The sequence below is a fragment of the Bombina bombina genome, chromosome 8 (genome assembly GCF_027579735.1).
Source record: "Bombina bombina isolate aBomBom1 chromosome 8, aBomBom1.pri, whole genome shotgun sequence".
Classification (NCBI taxonomy): Eukaryota; Metazoa; Chordata; class Amphibia; order Anura; family Bombinatoridae; genus Bombina; species Bombina bombina.
In genome coordinates, this window is record NC_069506.1 from 34,636,978 (window position 1) to 34,653,738 (window position 16,761).

Here is a 16,761-nt window from a genome sequence, read left to right on the forward strand (position 1 = left end):
TATGAGATAGAGAACAGACAGGGAGCAAAGAAAGTTTGAATGATTTTTTAGGGAAAAGAAGCCCTTTTTTACATATGAAAACGATGAATTGAGAGTTTGGCGTCATCCCCTGCTGAGAGGCATTTCTGTGTGAAGCCCCCAAATTAGGCAGCTCATCTATGTGCTATGTGTGACCACCATTGTCCTCTGATCACCTGAATCCTGGCACCTCCAGATACCAAGTGCCCAATATGCTGCTTGCCAGGTCTTCAGATACACTTCTGTCTGTCCTGGGATTTAATTCAGATAAACTGATGTCAATTCCAAATGTTTTTTTTCTATGGAAAAAAAGACAATTTACTCCCTTAAAATAAACTTATGTACTAGAAAGCTAAAAATGATTTGAAATATTTTTTATGATTAATTTAATCTGTGTTCATTTTCTGCTGTCAAGAACATCTGGGAAAAAAATTAAATAATTAGAATAGAATACTCAGTCTTTTTGTAAATTAAGAAAAGTACAGTAAATAATATAGAGGTATTTGCAACTGAATATCCATATGATCTCTACCCAGTGAACTGGATAACATATTGTTCTGTCTCGTTCATTTTATTTTGGGACTGTCTGTATTATGCACTAGTGTCTAGTTACTGCAGTGTGTATATAGGTACCTGTCCCTAGTTAAGAAATAAATCGTGTTGTATAAACAATTGGATTTCACTTTACCTTGATTTCTGCTCCCCTGTAAGATTCAATAATGCAAAAGACTTCAATCTTTAGAACGTAAAAGATCCAGAAAACACACATAAACTACACTCATGTATAAAGTATACTAATTAGTAACCTAGAATATCAGTTGTCTTAAAAAGGGAATTGCAATTAACTAATTACATATGTAAATGTCATGTTATTGCATATATCCCATCCTTCTTTCTCTCTCACACACTCTCTCTCTTTCTCTCTTTCTCTCTCTCTCTCTCTCTCTCTCTCTCTCTTCCTCTCTCTCTTTCATTCTCTCTTCCTCTATGTGTCTATCAATCCATTCCTCTATATCTGTATTTTTTTTTTCCCTTCTTTACTCCTACATGCTTTTGGAGCCAAATAAAACTGATTTTTTTTTCCCCCTTCTCTCATATCCAAAGCAAGTAGAGAGTAAATGGAATAAAAGAACAAAAAAAGACGAATTCCAGTCTGTGCAATGGGGTTTTCTCTCTTGCTATTGGTCAAGAGAACCATTACATTGTCCCTTCCCTCTTCATGAATAAAAGAAACAGATGAGAACCTATCAGTAATCACAAACTCTCCTCCTACCCAGTGCGCAAAAGTTGGCCACTTTAACAACTTGCAAATCTCTCAGATGAGTCTATCAGTCCCTAAAAAATCCACCAGTTTCAGGGTACAAGAAAAACAAAGCTAAGGAAAACAAGATATTCCTGGCAGAATTATTCTGCTGAGTGATTCTTCAGATTTTCTACAAACGGTGCTTTGGCACATCCACATCCTGCAACTTTTTTCTCTCAAAGTTTTATTTTAGAAATCCTATTTTAAGTGCTCTTTCCCCCCAGCATTTGGTTTGGGGACTAAACTGCACAGAAAGACACACACAGCCCAAACACTTGGGACAAGGACTTGTATTTCTTTTTTGGGTATTTGAGTTCAGCTCCCAAGAAAGTGTCTTCATTCGCCTTTTTGCCTATGGCAAGTCTCCCTGGTTCTGTACCGAGAATGATGCGCCCTGGGCCAGGACAGAATTACCCCCGCACAGGATTCCCTCTGGAAGGTAAGTCTTTCTATATCTAATTACTAAAGAAAGGAAGAAAAAATATTAATTGCAATATTAATAACATTTTTCTGCAATACAAATATTTTCTAATACTCATTCTATTTTTTTTAAATGTCTATTCAAATACATTCTTGTGTTGTTTGGGTTTCTTTTTTTTAACCAAACAGCTGTCATTCCTTTGTGTTCATATTTCACTTAAACAATTATTATACAGCTATGGGAAAGTGTCTGTGGAATGCAAAAATCCTTTATCTGTCAGTGGGGAGAACTGACCACAAATATCACACTATCATTTTACAAGTTTATGTAAAGGTTTTAACTTTTCTTTCAGTAAACTGAGGGAATGCCCCTACCTTGTTAATAGAGTTTTAAGACTATTATATGACACTTATAAAAATGTTTTATAAACTTTTTTAACATTTTTTTAGCTACACTCAGCTACACTCAGATTATTTCCAACACAGTCTAAGTAGTATTATAGTAAGTAGTATTATAAATATATTTTGATCTGACTTTTTTTAAAAAAAAAATGCACATTTGGTTTATGCACTTATTAACATCCAGATTTATACAATCCGTGATCAAGTGTAGGAAATATAACTGTGAACATTCCCCAAAACTGCAAAACACACAAGCTGGAAGGATTTATTGAAGTGCTTTTCTGTAGAAATTGAAAGTAAAACAGACTGCAAAAAAGGGATCAAGGGATTACAACAATATTTGCACAACATGACTGGGAATATTAAGTAGCCAATGCTACTGTGTGCTCATTGCCACTTGAATGTAAAATGTGCACTTTAAGTGCTCTATGCTGGTAATGATATATCTAGGGTGTATGGCAGCCAAGTGACTTTGAATTAGCAGTGCATGATTGGTATTAAATCAGCAGATATTCTGCAATATTTTCCCCAGCTCTCTGTCCTAAGCACTGCTCCTCTCCCCTTTTATCACTCAAATTATGCATCCAACTTATTCACTTTGTGAAGCTGTAAAATTACACTAATCTTTTAGATCTATATTACAAGATATTAAACAAATTGGAGATATATTTGAGGGATTAAGGCTTTAGTCGCCTCCCTAACTGCAGGACCAGAAAATTGTATAGACATTGAATTCGTTACTGTGCATTATTAACAAACTGAGATGTGATAACTCTTGGATACTAGATATGTGTATAAAATAGCAAGGCCTTTTTGTGGGGCTTTGAGAAGATTTGTTATCAAAGTGTGTTGTAGGAAAAAGTTAAGGGAAACTTTATTAATAAACATTTACTTATATTTAAAAAAAAAAAAAATTCAATATGTCTGTTGGTTAAGCGAATAAATATTAATACATTATTAAGAATGTATCATATTAGCTGATCGCCATAATTATGTATGTGTGTGTGTGTGTGTGTTTTAATTTGGCAAGTATCACTCATAACTGGATCTTTATCTCTTTCTTTTTCTCTTTCTTCTTCTTCTTTTTTTTAAATGCAGTTTCTACTCCCCTTGGCCAGGGTAGAGTGAACCAGCTTGGAGGGGTCTTCATTAATGGTAGACCCTTGCCCAACCACATCCGCCACAAGATAGTTGAGATGGCACATCATGGTATCAGACCTTGTGTGATCTCAAGACAGCTCAGGGTCTCTCATGGATGTGTGTCCAAAATCCTCTGCAGGTACCAAGAGACTGGGTCCATCCGGCCTGGGGCCATTGGAGGCAGCAAGCCCAGGGTGAGTACCCACAAAATTGACTGAGATATATAATGACACAAATAGTTAACATTCGCATAGTCTGTCTATCAATCCATCTATCATCTATCTATCTTTATTCCTTCATTCATGCACTCAACCCTTTATATTTTAATCTGATATTATTTAGCATGTACTATACATTATATATATTGATTCTTTCTATTAAAATACTTTATTCCTTTGGATATTAAAGCAGGTAGCCACTCCCGATGTAGAGAAAAAAATTGAGGAATACAAGAGAGAAAATCCTGGAATGTTTAGCTGGGAAATTCGGGACAGGCTGCTTAAGGATGGGCACTGTGACAGGAGCTCTGTCCCCTCAGGTGAGCACAGGGACCATGGATGACACTTCACATTGCCTAGGGGTTAATGCACAAACATAGTGATTAGTGGTAACATCTGAAAACACGTACCTATCAACAGTTGTATTTACTTATCGTACAAAAGAGGAATAAACATCAAGTATTCTAAGCACATTCATTTTGATATTAAATATATATTTATAGTCATTATATTGATATATGTATAGTGTTGTGGGGGGGGGGGTTGTGTCCACACACATATATGTATATGTGTGTATATTTTATATATATATATATATATATATATATATATATAATATATATATTTTATATATATATATATTATTATTTTATTAATATATATATATATATATATTATATATATATATAACTCTGTAAATTGTCATTCAAATATTTTAACCAAAGTGTTCAATAATTTATCTAAATTGCGAGTTTATTCCTGGCACAAAAAAACAAAGGATAACGCTAATTTAAAATAATTACTAACGAGAAAAAAGTAACACACATACAGTAAAATAACAAATGATAGGACAACCGAATTGACAAGATGTTTACCTAAAATATATTGTGAACATTTTATTGATTTATTTTTAAACAGATTAACAATCTATCTCATAGTAGTTTTCCATAAACAAGTCTTGCTGAAACTAATATTAAATTGAATTTACCACTTGCTAAAAGTCTAATGAAATTTGTTGCTTAATTCGTTTAAGTTACGAAATTAGTAAATTGCACTGTGCTATTATTTGTAAGTATCCAGCTATAGGAGTCCCTGTGTCATAGAATTAGATTGATAGTGTTTTTTAATAGTTTTTGCATTTTTTGGGGACCAGATCCTCTTTTTTATTTAGTGTCATATGAATCTGACCTCCCTGTGTAGCTATTTGCCCCATTTCCCTTGTCAGTTTCAACTTATATTCCCCTCCTGTGTCTTTCAATGTCCGAGGTTTAGTGAGTTCGATTAGTCGAGTCCTGCGAATCAAGTTCGGGAAGAAAGAGGACGATGAAGATTGTGACAAAAAGGAGGAAGAGGGGGACAAGAAAACCAAGCACAGTATTGACGGGATTCTGGGGGATAAAGGTACAAACTACAGGGGTTTGGGGGATATAATATTAGCCTGGGACTGAACTGAGATGAGGGAATGTATAGATAGATAGATAGATAGCTAGATAGATAGATTTATTAGATATACATATAGATATCTTTAGGAAACCAATATAAGCAATGATTTGTGATTTGTAATAAGGTTTTGAGAATATCCTAAAATAAAATATATGAAAACCATAAAAGGAACGTGGGAGAGAAAAAAACATAAATGTTCCAAATGAAAAGTTATGGAAAATAAAATGGAAAGAAAAGGAGAGGGAAAAAAAAGAAAGAGAGAGAGAGAGAAAAGAAGAAAGAAAGAGAGAGGGAGAGAGAGAGAGAGAGAGAGAGAGAGAGAGAGAGAGAGAGAGAGAGAGAGAGAGAGAGAGAGAGAGAAAGAGAGAGAGAAAGATAAAAGAAGAAAGAGAGAGAGAGAGAGAAAGATAAAAGAAGAAAGAGAGAGAGAGAAAGATAAAAGAAGAAAGAGAGAGAGAGAGAGAGAGAGATAAAAGAAGAAAGAGAGAGAGAGAGAGATAAAAGAAGAAAGAGAGAGAGAGAGAAAGATAAAAGAAGAAAGAGAGAGAGAGAAAGATAAAAGAAGAAAGAGAGAGAGAGAGAGAGATAAAAGAAGAAAGAGAGACAGAGAGAGAGAGAGAGAGAGAGAGAGAGAAAGAAAGAAAGAAAGAAAGAAAGAAAGAAAGAAAGAAAGAAAGAAAGAAAGATGGAATATAGATGCAATTACATGACAAGAAAGTAAAAATAAAAAAATAAGAGATTATTTTTACAATTATTTCACACTGGGCTGTAATCATAGAATATCCCTCAACCAAAAAATACATCCATAGATTTATATTTTGTTCCTTTACGTCATTTTCCGGGTGAAAAATCCTTTCATTCAGGTAAACACTGAGATTAGTTATTTAGGAATTTATCTTTATTAGGGATTTGTTGTCTGATGACATCACTTGTGTAAATTCTGGCATATATGCAAATCTCTATAGAACATCCTGGTTTTCTCTGCTGGTATTTTTATTATTATTTTATGATTTATGATATGCGATGCAGAATGTGTGTGTATATTTATATATATATATATATATATATATATATATATATATATATATATATATATCTATATATATATATATATATATATAGTGTGTATACACACACACCTATATAACACGTTATTTGTGCTACTGTGAAGTATTGCACATTTTTAGGATATAAGGGTCACTATTTTTTAATTTATTTTTTTAAGGTATACAATGTAAATTTTATTTTAAGCTTTAATTTCTTTAAATAAATTTTAAATACGTATTGTACTGGGTAAATAATTTGTATTTTAGCATTCTTGAAAACACAATCACATGTAATCGCATATTTTTCATGTATATTCAATTTTGTAAATATATATATATATTTCTTGTTATTATATATTGCGCCTATTTTGAGAAATATTTATACCATATATGGAGTGACACCACTTATTATATGAAAGGTTGACTTTCCCAGCGGTAAGTTGTCACTTGGGTGTATTTAACGTTCAAGCTTGATCAATTATTTATAGTGAACCTGAAGGGGACTATATCTGGTGGCTGAATTAATTTGTTAGACAGATTTTCTTGTTTTCTAAATGGTCCCATGAAACCTGGAATGTCAGTGACCAGTTTGAGCAATCAATAATGATTAGAACAATGGGATCTGGTTGGATTCTGTCACCTTAGATACAACAATTCCATATATTTATGTTTTGGTTTCTGATTCATATATTAAAAAAAGCTAGCTGTGATGTAACACTGTAGTTGGCATGATTTATTGAGATATAGAAAATGAAATTATATATATATATATGCTTCTCTCAGTGTGTGTGTATGTATATATATATATATATATATATATATATATATATATATATATATATATATATATATATATATATATATATATATATATATATGAGAGAGAGAGAGAGAGAGAGAGAGAGGGGGGGGGTAATATAGTTAACACAACGTCCATTTATTACAAATAGTTAGATAAATACTATCAGAAAACATCCTATATAGCTTATTATTCTCTTCTGTTTCAGGGGTTTTTTTTGTTACAAATTCTGCCATATGTTTTAATTTTATTACAATTTTATTTTATTTACTCACTAAATAAACAGACTGCAAACACCTTCACTTAACTCTATAATACATTTTCTATGTGTATTTTTTGTATGCGTGTGTGAGTATATGTATATATATATATATATATATATATATATATATATATATATATATATATATATGTGTGTGTGTGTGTGTGTATACATATATATATATATATATATATATATATATATATATATATATATATATATATATATATAATATACACACATATAGTTTTCTTATTTAACATTTTAAATAAATATTTAAATACTTTTTAAATATTATCTGTGTTTTGTCTATTCTTTTGAGATATATCCATGCCTAATGGATATAAACTAAATCTATTTTTGAAAAATAAAGCCATTTCTATGAAATCTAAATTAATTTCCAAGCCCAGAACAAAGTAGTGAGTAGTACCATAATGAGCGAATGTGAATCTGGGGCACAAAGGCGAACCGTCTGCCAACAGAACCAATTGTAAACTTGAAGGTGAACTTGGGCCACAAAAGACCCAACTCCTTATTGAAGTGTTAGATGCCAGGATCGCAGACCACAAAGGCAAACAGCGAGAGAGAAAAAGTCACCCCCCTAAACACAGAGAGGAAAGGGGGGCAACGAGTGTCTCATTCTCATTCAAAAACCTGCAAAGAGGAGAAAACTTTGCACAAAAGAAAAGAAAAGGGGATAAGTTATTCAAAATTCCCTGCTGTGTGCAAGTTTAGTAATATCATAGGGCCGTCTGTATGCAGAGAATAATCTTCCTCAATTCAATATGTGTATACTGGTTTGGAAATACTGATTGTTCATTTAGAACCTTTAGAGCTATTGTGTGAGACCCCTTTTATTTATAGACCCTATCTCTTTTTTTTTTTCTTTTTTTTTTTTGACATTTAAATTTTTTAGATTTATATTACCAAAATCATTATAAAATAGTTTAAGAATAATCCCTTTCCTGTGGAAATAAAGGTTGCTAAGTGATTTATTTCTATATAGTTTGCAACCAAAAAAATACATATATTGTTGTTGATTATAAAATGTATTTTAAGAAACAAATTTAACAAAATACCCGTTGCATATCATATTCAGTGGCAAAGTTTATATATATATTTGTGTATGTATGTATATATATATATATATCGTAAAAATAAGTAAAAAAATAAGTACCCTATCTTTATGGAAAGGGCATGCTAGATAGATAGATAGATAGATAGATAGATAGATAAAATAGATAGATAGATAGATAGATAGATAGATAGATAGATAGATAGATAGATAGATAGATCAATTATTTAACAGCATTATCCGTTATTAATAATCTAGGACATATAAATAGTTTTCTTATTTCTTTAAACTTTATTTTTAAATCACTATTAATTATACAGTAAGAGCATTTTTTGCAAGCTGGAGTTTTATTTCTACGATTAATACAGGTGCACTAGTGATTTAATTGCTTGATAAAGTGCAGTTCCAGGTGTTGCTCATTCTATGAATAAATAATTAGAATGTTGTTATTATTTCATGTAAATATTTACAGAATGCTGAGTAAATATTTGCCAATACACTGCATGTTTGTAACTAGTTTTGTTCTTTATTTGATAAATGTCTCGGATCTTTGCGGGAAGTCTGTACAAGATATTGTTAAAAGCTCCTTTTCTATCTCCCTCCCTGCTCAAGTACTCATCATCTCTTTGGCATTTAATAATACTAAGACTTATTAGGGCTGGTAATGAAAACTGTGTCCTCTGAATGGTTTGCTGTGTAGGACACTGGTGTAATAGCTTTGGGCACTGCAAGGAATGTATTTAGCCGCAATGATTGCTCACTCTCTGAGTTTGCAGCACAAACGTTAAGTTGAAGGTTTTAAGGCAGATTAAATGGAGCTTTTATTTCTTTGCACTTTCATCTTTATACAGCTCACTTTAGCCAGCCCAGGGCTAATATACACAGCTCAGCTTTAGCTGCTGTTAAATATGCGCTCATTTGATTATTGCTAATTAATATTATTTGTTGGATTTTAACACTTTAGTGATGAGATGCTGGTGTTTTTGTAATGCATGGTAAATCAGTTTTATAGGGTTAGATTTACACTCTGTCAATGTCTGTCACACACATGCACAAATCCTACAGCATACCCTCTTTTGTACACACACTGTGACACACAAACTCACTCCATCTCACCGTTTTACACACATACACATATACCCACATATACACACACACACACATATACACACAAAAATACAAACACAAATACACACACACAAATACACACACGCATACACACATACATACAAAAATACAAACAAATACACACACATACACACACACAAATACAAACACACATACACATATACACACACATATACACACACGCACACACACGCACATACAAATACATACACACACGCATACACACATACATACAAAAATACAAACACAAATACACACACATACACACACACACAAATACAAATACACATACACATATACACACACATATACACACACTCACACACATACACACACGCACACACACACATACAAATACATACACACACAAAATGTATATACACACATACACACACATACACACACTCACATACAAATACATACACACACAAAATGCACATAAACACACACACAACACACACACAAATACATACACACACACACACATAAACACACTGTCACACGCATCGCGGAGTAAGGAGCTAGATGTAACGCACACGTTGAATCTCTCTCTCTCTGTCACACTCTCAAACACACACACATTGAATTTACTCTCTCTGTCACACACACACACACATTGAATTTACTCTCTCTCTCTCTGTCACACACACACACACACATTGAATTTACTCTCTCTCTCTCTCTCTCTGTCACACACACTCAAATTGAATTTACTCTCTCTCTCTCTGTCACAAACACACAAATTGAATTTACTCTCTCTCTCTCTGTCAAGCACACACATTGAATGTACTCTCTCTTTCTCTCTCTCTCTCTGTCACAAACACACAAATTTAATTTACTCTCTCTCTGTCAAGCACACACATTGAATGTACTCTCTCTTTCTCTCTCTCTCTCTCTCTCTCTCTGTCACAAACACACAAATTGAATTTACTCTCTCTCTCTCTCTCTCTCTCACTCACTCTTACACGCACAAACACACACGCAAATGTAATTTACTCTTTCTCTCTCTCTCTCTTACACACTCACACATTAAATTACTCACTTACTCTCACACTCACTCGCACATACATACAACACATTATCACATATCCAGGCACATACACAAATTAGTCTACCCGGGGAATAGACAGATAGAACATACACACATATTATTTTTGAAATAGTAATGCAAATAATCATAGAAAATTAATAGCATATTAAAAATAACCACATCTTGCCCAAAACTTTTTTTAAAAACAATTAGGATTTTGTGCTATTTCTCTACAAATTCTAGATTTGACCTCAGGCGCGTGTCTTAAGCATATATTGAAGGTCACATTGACCATCAGAAGAATCTGTAACTGTCCGTAACGTCAGAACATGTGTTTAAAATTAAGTTTAATCAGTTGCTTTAGAGTCAAAGAGGATGGGCAGATCCGGTTACAGAAGGGACACGGGGGCAGAGGTAAAGCTGGGGATGTGAGCTGACAGGGGGCACTTCTAAGTCTATGTGGGAAGGGAACGATTTAATTTGCCACTAACCGCTCCTAATGTGGCTTCCAGCATATGTTGGGGGGGGGGGAGTTGTTTTGTGGATAGGTAGCTGCCAAATATAATTAGACTCTAGGGGTAAATTAATGTGCTAAAAGGTAAATAAATCACCTACTTCTGAAACATAGTTTTGGTGTTACACCTGCCGAAAGTAAGTGCGTGCACAGCTTTATCAGGTAGTGCAATGATTAACCCCTTGATTGACAGAGAGGAAATCTAGACGCAACAGTTAACCCATTGTGCCTTTTAATCTGCCAGTGAGCTCCAATCACCAGTAGATCACTATCTAAGTGCCAAGCTGAACTACTAAAACTATTGTAGTCCAGATTCAAAAGAGATCTGTCACAACCAATATGTAATCATTGGCTATCTGTTGTGATTAACCCCTTGGCAGCAAGAGAGGGTTAACATCTGCTGGGATTAAACCAACAGACTCAGCTCTCTGTATGTTTAGAGGAAAGCAATAGACACTTCATTAAGTCAGAGGATTACCTAAAGTTGCCAGTGTAATCAAACACAACTCAGCCTGGGATTTGTGAGTGCTATCATTTAAATAATAGGAGCAGGAGAGGTGGAGGAAGCTTTGGGCAGAGGCTCTGTGTGTATCATATTCACAAACCCAGGAGAAGGCCTGTGTCTGGGTGCACATGCAGCTTACATGTCACAAGAAAGCCTGAGACAAATGAGCTACAACAATAAACACAGATAACAATTACAAAGGCAAACATTGGCTTTTGGGAATGAGTAGCCGGGAGAAGCCGGTATACATTAGCAAAATAGGCAAATGTTTGCAAGATAAACTGTTCCTAAATCAAGTGTGACGGGAAAGAGAGAGAGAGATGGAGAGAGAGGGGGAGAGAGAAGAGAGAGAGAGAGAGAGAGAGAGAGAGAGAGAGAGAGATAAAGAGAGAGATAGATGGAGAGAGAGAGGGAGAGAGGAGAGAGAGAGAGAGCTAAAGAGAGAGATGGAGAGGGAGAGAGATAAAGAGACAGAGAGAGAGATGGAGAGAGAAAGGGAGAGGGAAGAGAGAGAGAGAGATAAAGAGAGAGAGAGTTAGAGGTAGAGGAAATAGAGGAATAAGGGGTAGAAGAGAATGAGAAAGACAGAAAGAGAGAGGGGGTGGAGAGAAGTTTAAAGGGTAGAGGATAATGAGAGAGAGAGTGAGAGAGAAGAATATGGGTTTGAGAATGAGAAAGAGAGAAGAATATGGAGTAGAGAATGAGAAAAAGAGAGATAGAGCGTGTGTGTGTGTGTGAGAGAGAGAGAGAGAGAGAGAGTGAGGCGTAGAGGAGAATAAAAGAGAGACAGAGAGAGAGAGAGAGAAAGGAAGAGAGAGATAAAGAGTGTGTGTGTTTGTGAGAGAGGAAGAGAGTGATAAAGAGTGTGTGTGAGTAAGAGAGAGAGAGAGAGAGGGAGAGAGACCAAGAGAGAGAAAGAGAGACAGAGAGAATGGAAAGAAATGAGACTGAGAGACAATATGAGTATGAATGAGGAAGATAAGGAAAATAAAATGTTTAAATATGACAGAGAGACAAGGAGAGCGATGGGGAATGAATGAGACAAGTAGAAACCATGGGAAATTATGAGATATACTGGCTGAGGTAGAAACACAGAGAAATGTTAGAAATTACAGAGAGAAAGAGAGAGAATGACAGAATGATCGGGAATGGGTCAGAAACAGATACTAAATTGCAAATGATAGTACATAGAGATAAAGGCAAGAGAATGAGACAGGACAAATGAATGAAAGAAAGAGATTACAAAGGGGACAATGAAGCTTCAGTGAAAAAGAGACAGAGAAACAAGAATTATAAGGCAGAATGTAGAGATGAGGAATGAGACAGAATATGAGACCTATAAAGCAGTGAGATGTGTGTGTGACTACTGCACATAGCAAGATAAAGGTGGGGAATGAGAAGATGTAGACAGGAAATAATGAATTATAAGAGAATTATAGAGACAGAGAGATATTTATTCCAGGACATGAAGAGGACACTGGTTATATGACATGAGCCAGTGAGAGTGTAGAAAGACAGGAAATAGATGGACTGGTGGAATTATAGGAAATATTAGATTTAGGGAAGAGTAAAAAAAAAAGATAAAGGGAATAAAAAGAAATATGAAATATTCAAGCTTTGAAATTAACAAATGTGTGTGTCTGTGTCCCTCTGCATGTGCTCCCTTTGCCTATGTATTTACATGTCTTTGTGTGGCTATGTGGCTGTTCTATCTACTGCTGTGTGAGCATGTTTTTATCTCTGAGGGCGTCTCATTATCTAGTTGTCTCCTTGTTAGAGACTTTCTCTCTCTTGATACTCACAGTGTTTGTGTGTCTGTCTCTGTACCATTGTCTATGTCTTATTACCTCTGTGTGTTTATTAGTTTAACTCACAAGAGTATTGTTACATGTATCAAGCTGTAAAACACAAAATACCACCTCTGATAAATAATAATTATTCAGTTATAAGTGCTTTGCTTGGGGGTATAAACCAAGGGCCACCAATGGCTCCCCAGGGACCCAGCGACTGGTATAACAGCAGTTAGCACCAATATAGCAAGTGCTGCTCTAATCCTGTGTGAATATTTTAGACAACTTGGACAAGTCATAAGGATGCCCCTCACCATCCCTGGAACTCACAGTGACAGCCGGAGATTCCTGTAAATCTCTTTAGCAATCTATGGGCTCAATAACAGTTTATACAGCAGCTACTGCATTTCAGACGTTGCTAGAGATCCCTAGAGAAAGGACATAGGTAGTATCAAAGGGACACTGTACCCAAAAATTTAATTTCGTGATTCAGATTGAGCATGAAATTTTAATCAAATTTCGAATTTACTCCTATTATCAAATTTTCTTCATTCTCTTGGTATCTTTATTTGAAATGCAAGAATGTAAGTTTAGATGCCGGCCCATTTTTGGTGAACAACCTGGGTTGTCCTTGCTGATTGGTGGATAAATTCATCCACCAATAAAAAAGTGCTGTCCAGAGTACTGAAACCAAAAAAAAAGCTTAGATGCCTTCTTTTTCAAATAATGATAGCAAGAGAACGAAGAAAAATTGATAATAGGAGTAAATTAGAAAGTTGATTAAAATTGCATGCTCTTTCTGAATTACAAATGAACAAATTTGGGTTCAGTGTCCCTTTAATGGCCAATATATGTAGCTACAGCAGTCATGGTCTGAGGCATTTTACATCCAGATTTTAGGAACCAACTTATCTGAAGAGACTGAACTCATTTAATTCTCACTTTCTGTAAATGATAGAAAAGTTTTGAGGAAAACCATAATTTTCTATTAGAAATTTAAAAGCCCAATTTTCTATTAGAAACTTAAAACACTAAGGCCTATTCAAACTATGAAGTTATTCACCGTCTATTAGCAGGTGAAATAGGGGACTTGGAGGAAAACCTGTAAACTGTAAATGTAACAGGGTAAATTCATCTCTACCAAATGTTTTGAATATTCAAAGTTATACCAAGTTAAACATTGAACAAGAATAGCTTACTGGCTATTATAGATTCAGTAAGTTGGATATCTACCAATAACTAAAAATGATATGTTAATTCAATCTGACTTAAAATCAAGGATTTCAAGTCCTATACACTCCACCTGCAAACGTTCTACAGTTAGCTACTGATAGCAAGTTTCAGGTATGAAAGGGTTGAACAAAACTATGTTTCTAACCATTTTACACCCAATATTTGATTATTTTTTTTTACAAGCACAGGACTCCAAATCCCTGAATTAAGCTTTAAAAGTAAACAAAAAAAATAAATGTTTTTTTACAATCAATGTCACTGGTAGCCAAATGTAATGCTAAGGTCCTAAAAATAGCAGTGACATTGGTTAAAAATTAAAACGGTAGAATTATTATTATTTATTTATTTTAAACAACTGACTGCATTATATAGCTTGGAGGTTGAATAACACTTAATTAGGAAGAGGGTGAAACTAGTATCTTAAACGGAAAGCAATGTTTTTACTAACTAGGGTTTTGGGAGAGTGTACCATGCACTGTTTTGACCAAAAAAAACTCTAATGTTAACAAAACAATTGGTTTTATACTGATATTTTGCACTGCAGTGCTTGGTAGACATGTTCTATGCATATATAACAATTTAATTTTAATTAAATAATGTCTTTGTTATTTATTAGACCTGGAATTTAAAGTTTTCTGTCTTGAATCTCCAAAAAAAAAAATGTTTTAATCCAGATATGTACAAAATCTTGTTTTAAAGAGAGTTAAAACTCATAATTTTTATTTTAGGATTCAGATAGACCACGATATTTTAAACAATATACTCATTTACTTCTATTGTCAATTTTCCTTAATTCTCTTGGTATTTTTTGTTGAAAAGCAGTGATATATGCTTAGGAGCCGGTGTCTTAAATTAAGATGCCTACCATTGGAATTTGACTACCGGTGACGTGTAGTCAGCTGCTGGAGGGTTGTGGCGCTCTCTGCGCATGTTTAATGCACAATAAACAGCGCTCACTGGAGGCCCAACCTCCTACAAACAGCTGTTTAAGGCAGAATAGGTGACAATAGGTTACTTGAGAACATTGGTGTTGTAAAGTAAGTTGTCTAGCGCATAGGAATTGCCGCCTGATCGCTCTGTCCTCTCCATAACACAGATTTTATTTTGAAATCATTTTGAAATAGTTTTTACTTGCTGTATTTAGTTCCTTTTTCGCCGTTCTATACCTTTATAGCAATATCTCAAATTACTCAACGCTGTACCGTGCTGTATATTTGTGTTTTCTGAATGATCATTTCCTAAAGCCTCCATTACACATTGGTGGAAGCAAGAAGATAATTCATAACGAGGTAAAAACGTCTGAGGATTATATTTGAGGCTTTAGGAAATGATCATTCAGAAAACACAAAAATACAGCACGGTACAGCGTTGACTAATTTGTGATATTGCTATAAAGGTATAGAACGGCGAAAAAGGAACTAAATACAGCAAGTAAAAACTATTTCAAAATTATTGCAAAATAAAATCTGTGTTATGGAGAGGACAGAGCGATCAGGCGGCAATTCCTGCGAGGTAGACAACTTACTTTACAACACCAATGTTCTCAAGTAACCTATTGTCACCTATTCTGCCTTAAACAGCTGTTTGTAGGAGGTTGGGCCTCTAGCGCATGAGCAGTGAGTGGCGCAAACCTACAGCAGCTGATTAAAGTCACCGGAAGTGACGCAGTAGTCACATTCCTACGCGGTAGACAACTAACTTTAGAACACCGGCTCATTTCTGGAGCACTATATGGCAGCACTATATCCTGTCATTTAGTGCTCCAGATGCCTACCTAGGTATCACTTCAACAAAGAATATCATGGAAAGGAAGCAAATTTAATGATAGAAGTACATTGGAAATGTTTTAAACATTGTATGCTCTGTCTGAATCACAAAAGAAAATGTTTTGGTTTCATATCCCTTTAAGGGTTATCAGAAATGTATATCATTGTGTTAGAATATTTTCTACCAAATATTTTGTACAAAATAATATTTTGCTAAAGGTTATTTCAGCTACAAATAAATAATGTTTAAGGGTCTATTCTGTATTTGCCATTTAGTTGTTAAGGTCTTCCTTTGTAACAAAGTCAGTTCAAGTTGATAATTAAAGGGACACTCAAGTTAAAATTAGACTTTCATGACTCAGATAGAGCAGCAATTTTAAACAACTTTACAATTTACTTTGATTAACAAAATGTGCACCCTCTTTTTATATTTACACTTTTTGAGTCTCCAGCTCCTACTGAGCATGTGCAAGACTTCACAGAATGTACATAAATGCATTTGTGATTGGCTGATGGCTGTCACATGATACAGAAGGAGTGGAAATAGACATAGCTTTGAAATTTGTCAGGAAAAATTCTACTACTCATGTAAAGTTGAGACTAAGGGTTCCATGTACTAAATGGCGGATGGACAGCTTCTCAACTCGCGAAGCTGTCCGCCCACCTTCG

At 34.5% G+C, this 16,761-nt stretch overlaps 1 protein-coding gene across 3 annotated transcripts in view; it reads left to right on the forward strand.

Moving 5' to 3' along the window:
- The first annotated feature begins 1,156 nt into the window (after positions 1–1,156).
- Positions 1,157–16,761, forward strand: part of PAX7 (paired box 7) — a 162,517-nt gene continuing 146,912 nt past the window's right edge. Inside the window, exons 1-4 of one of the 3 annotated variants that reach the window (XM_053690271.1) lie at positions 1,157–1,760; positions 3,242–3,477; positions 3,695–3,821; positions 4,768–4,902. In XM_053690271.1, the coding sequence (XP_053546246.1) occupies positions 1,676–1,760; positions 3,242–3,477; positions 3,695–3,821; positions 4,768–4,902 (583 nt within the window). In that variant the 5' untranslated portion in view covers positions 1,157–1,675. Of the gene's footprint in view, positions 1,761–3,241; positions 3,478–3,691; positions 3,822–4,767; positions 4,903–16,761 lie in introns of all 3 variants that reach the window. The other 2 variants (XM_053690270.1, XM_053690272.1) reach the window with 2 other exon arrangements.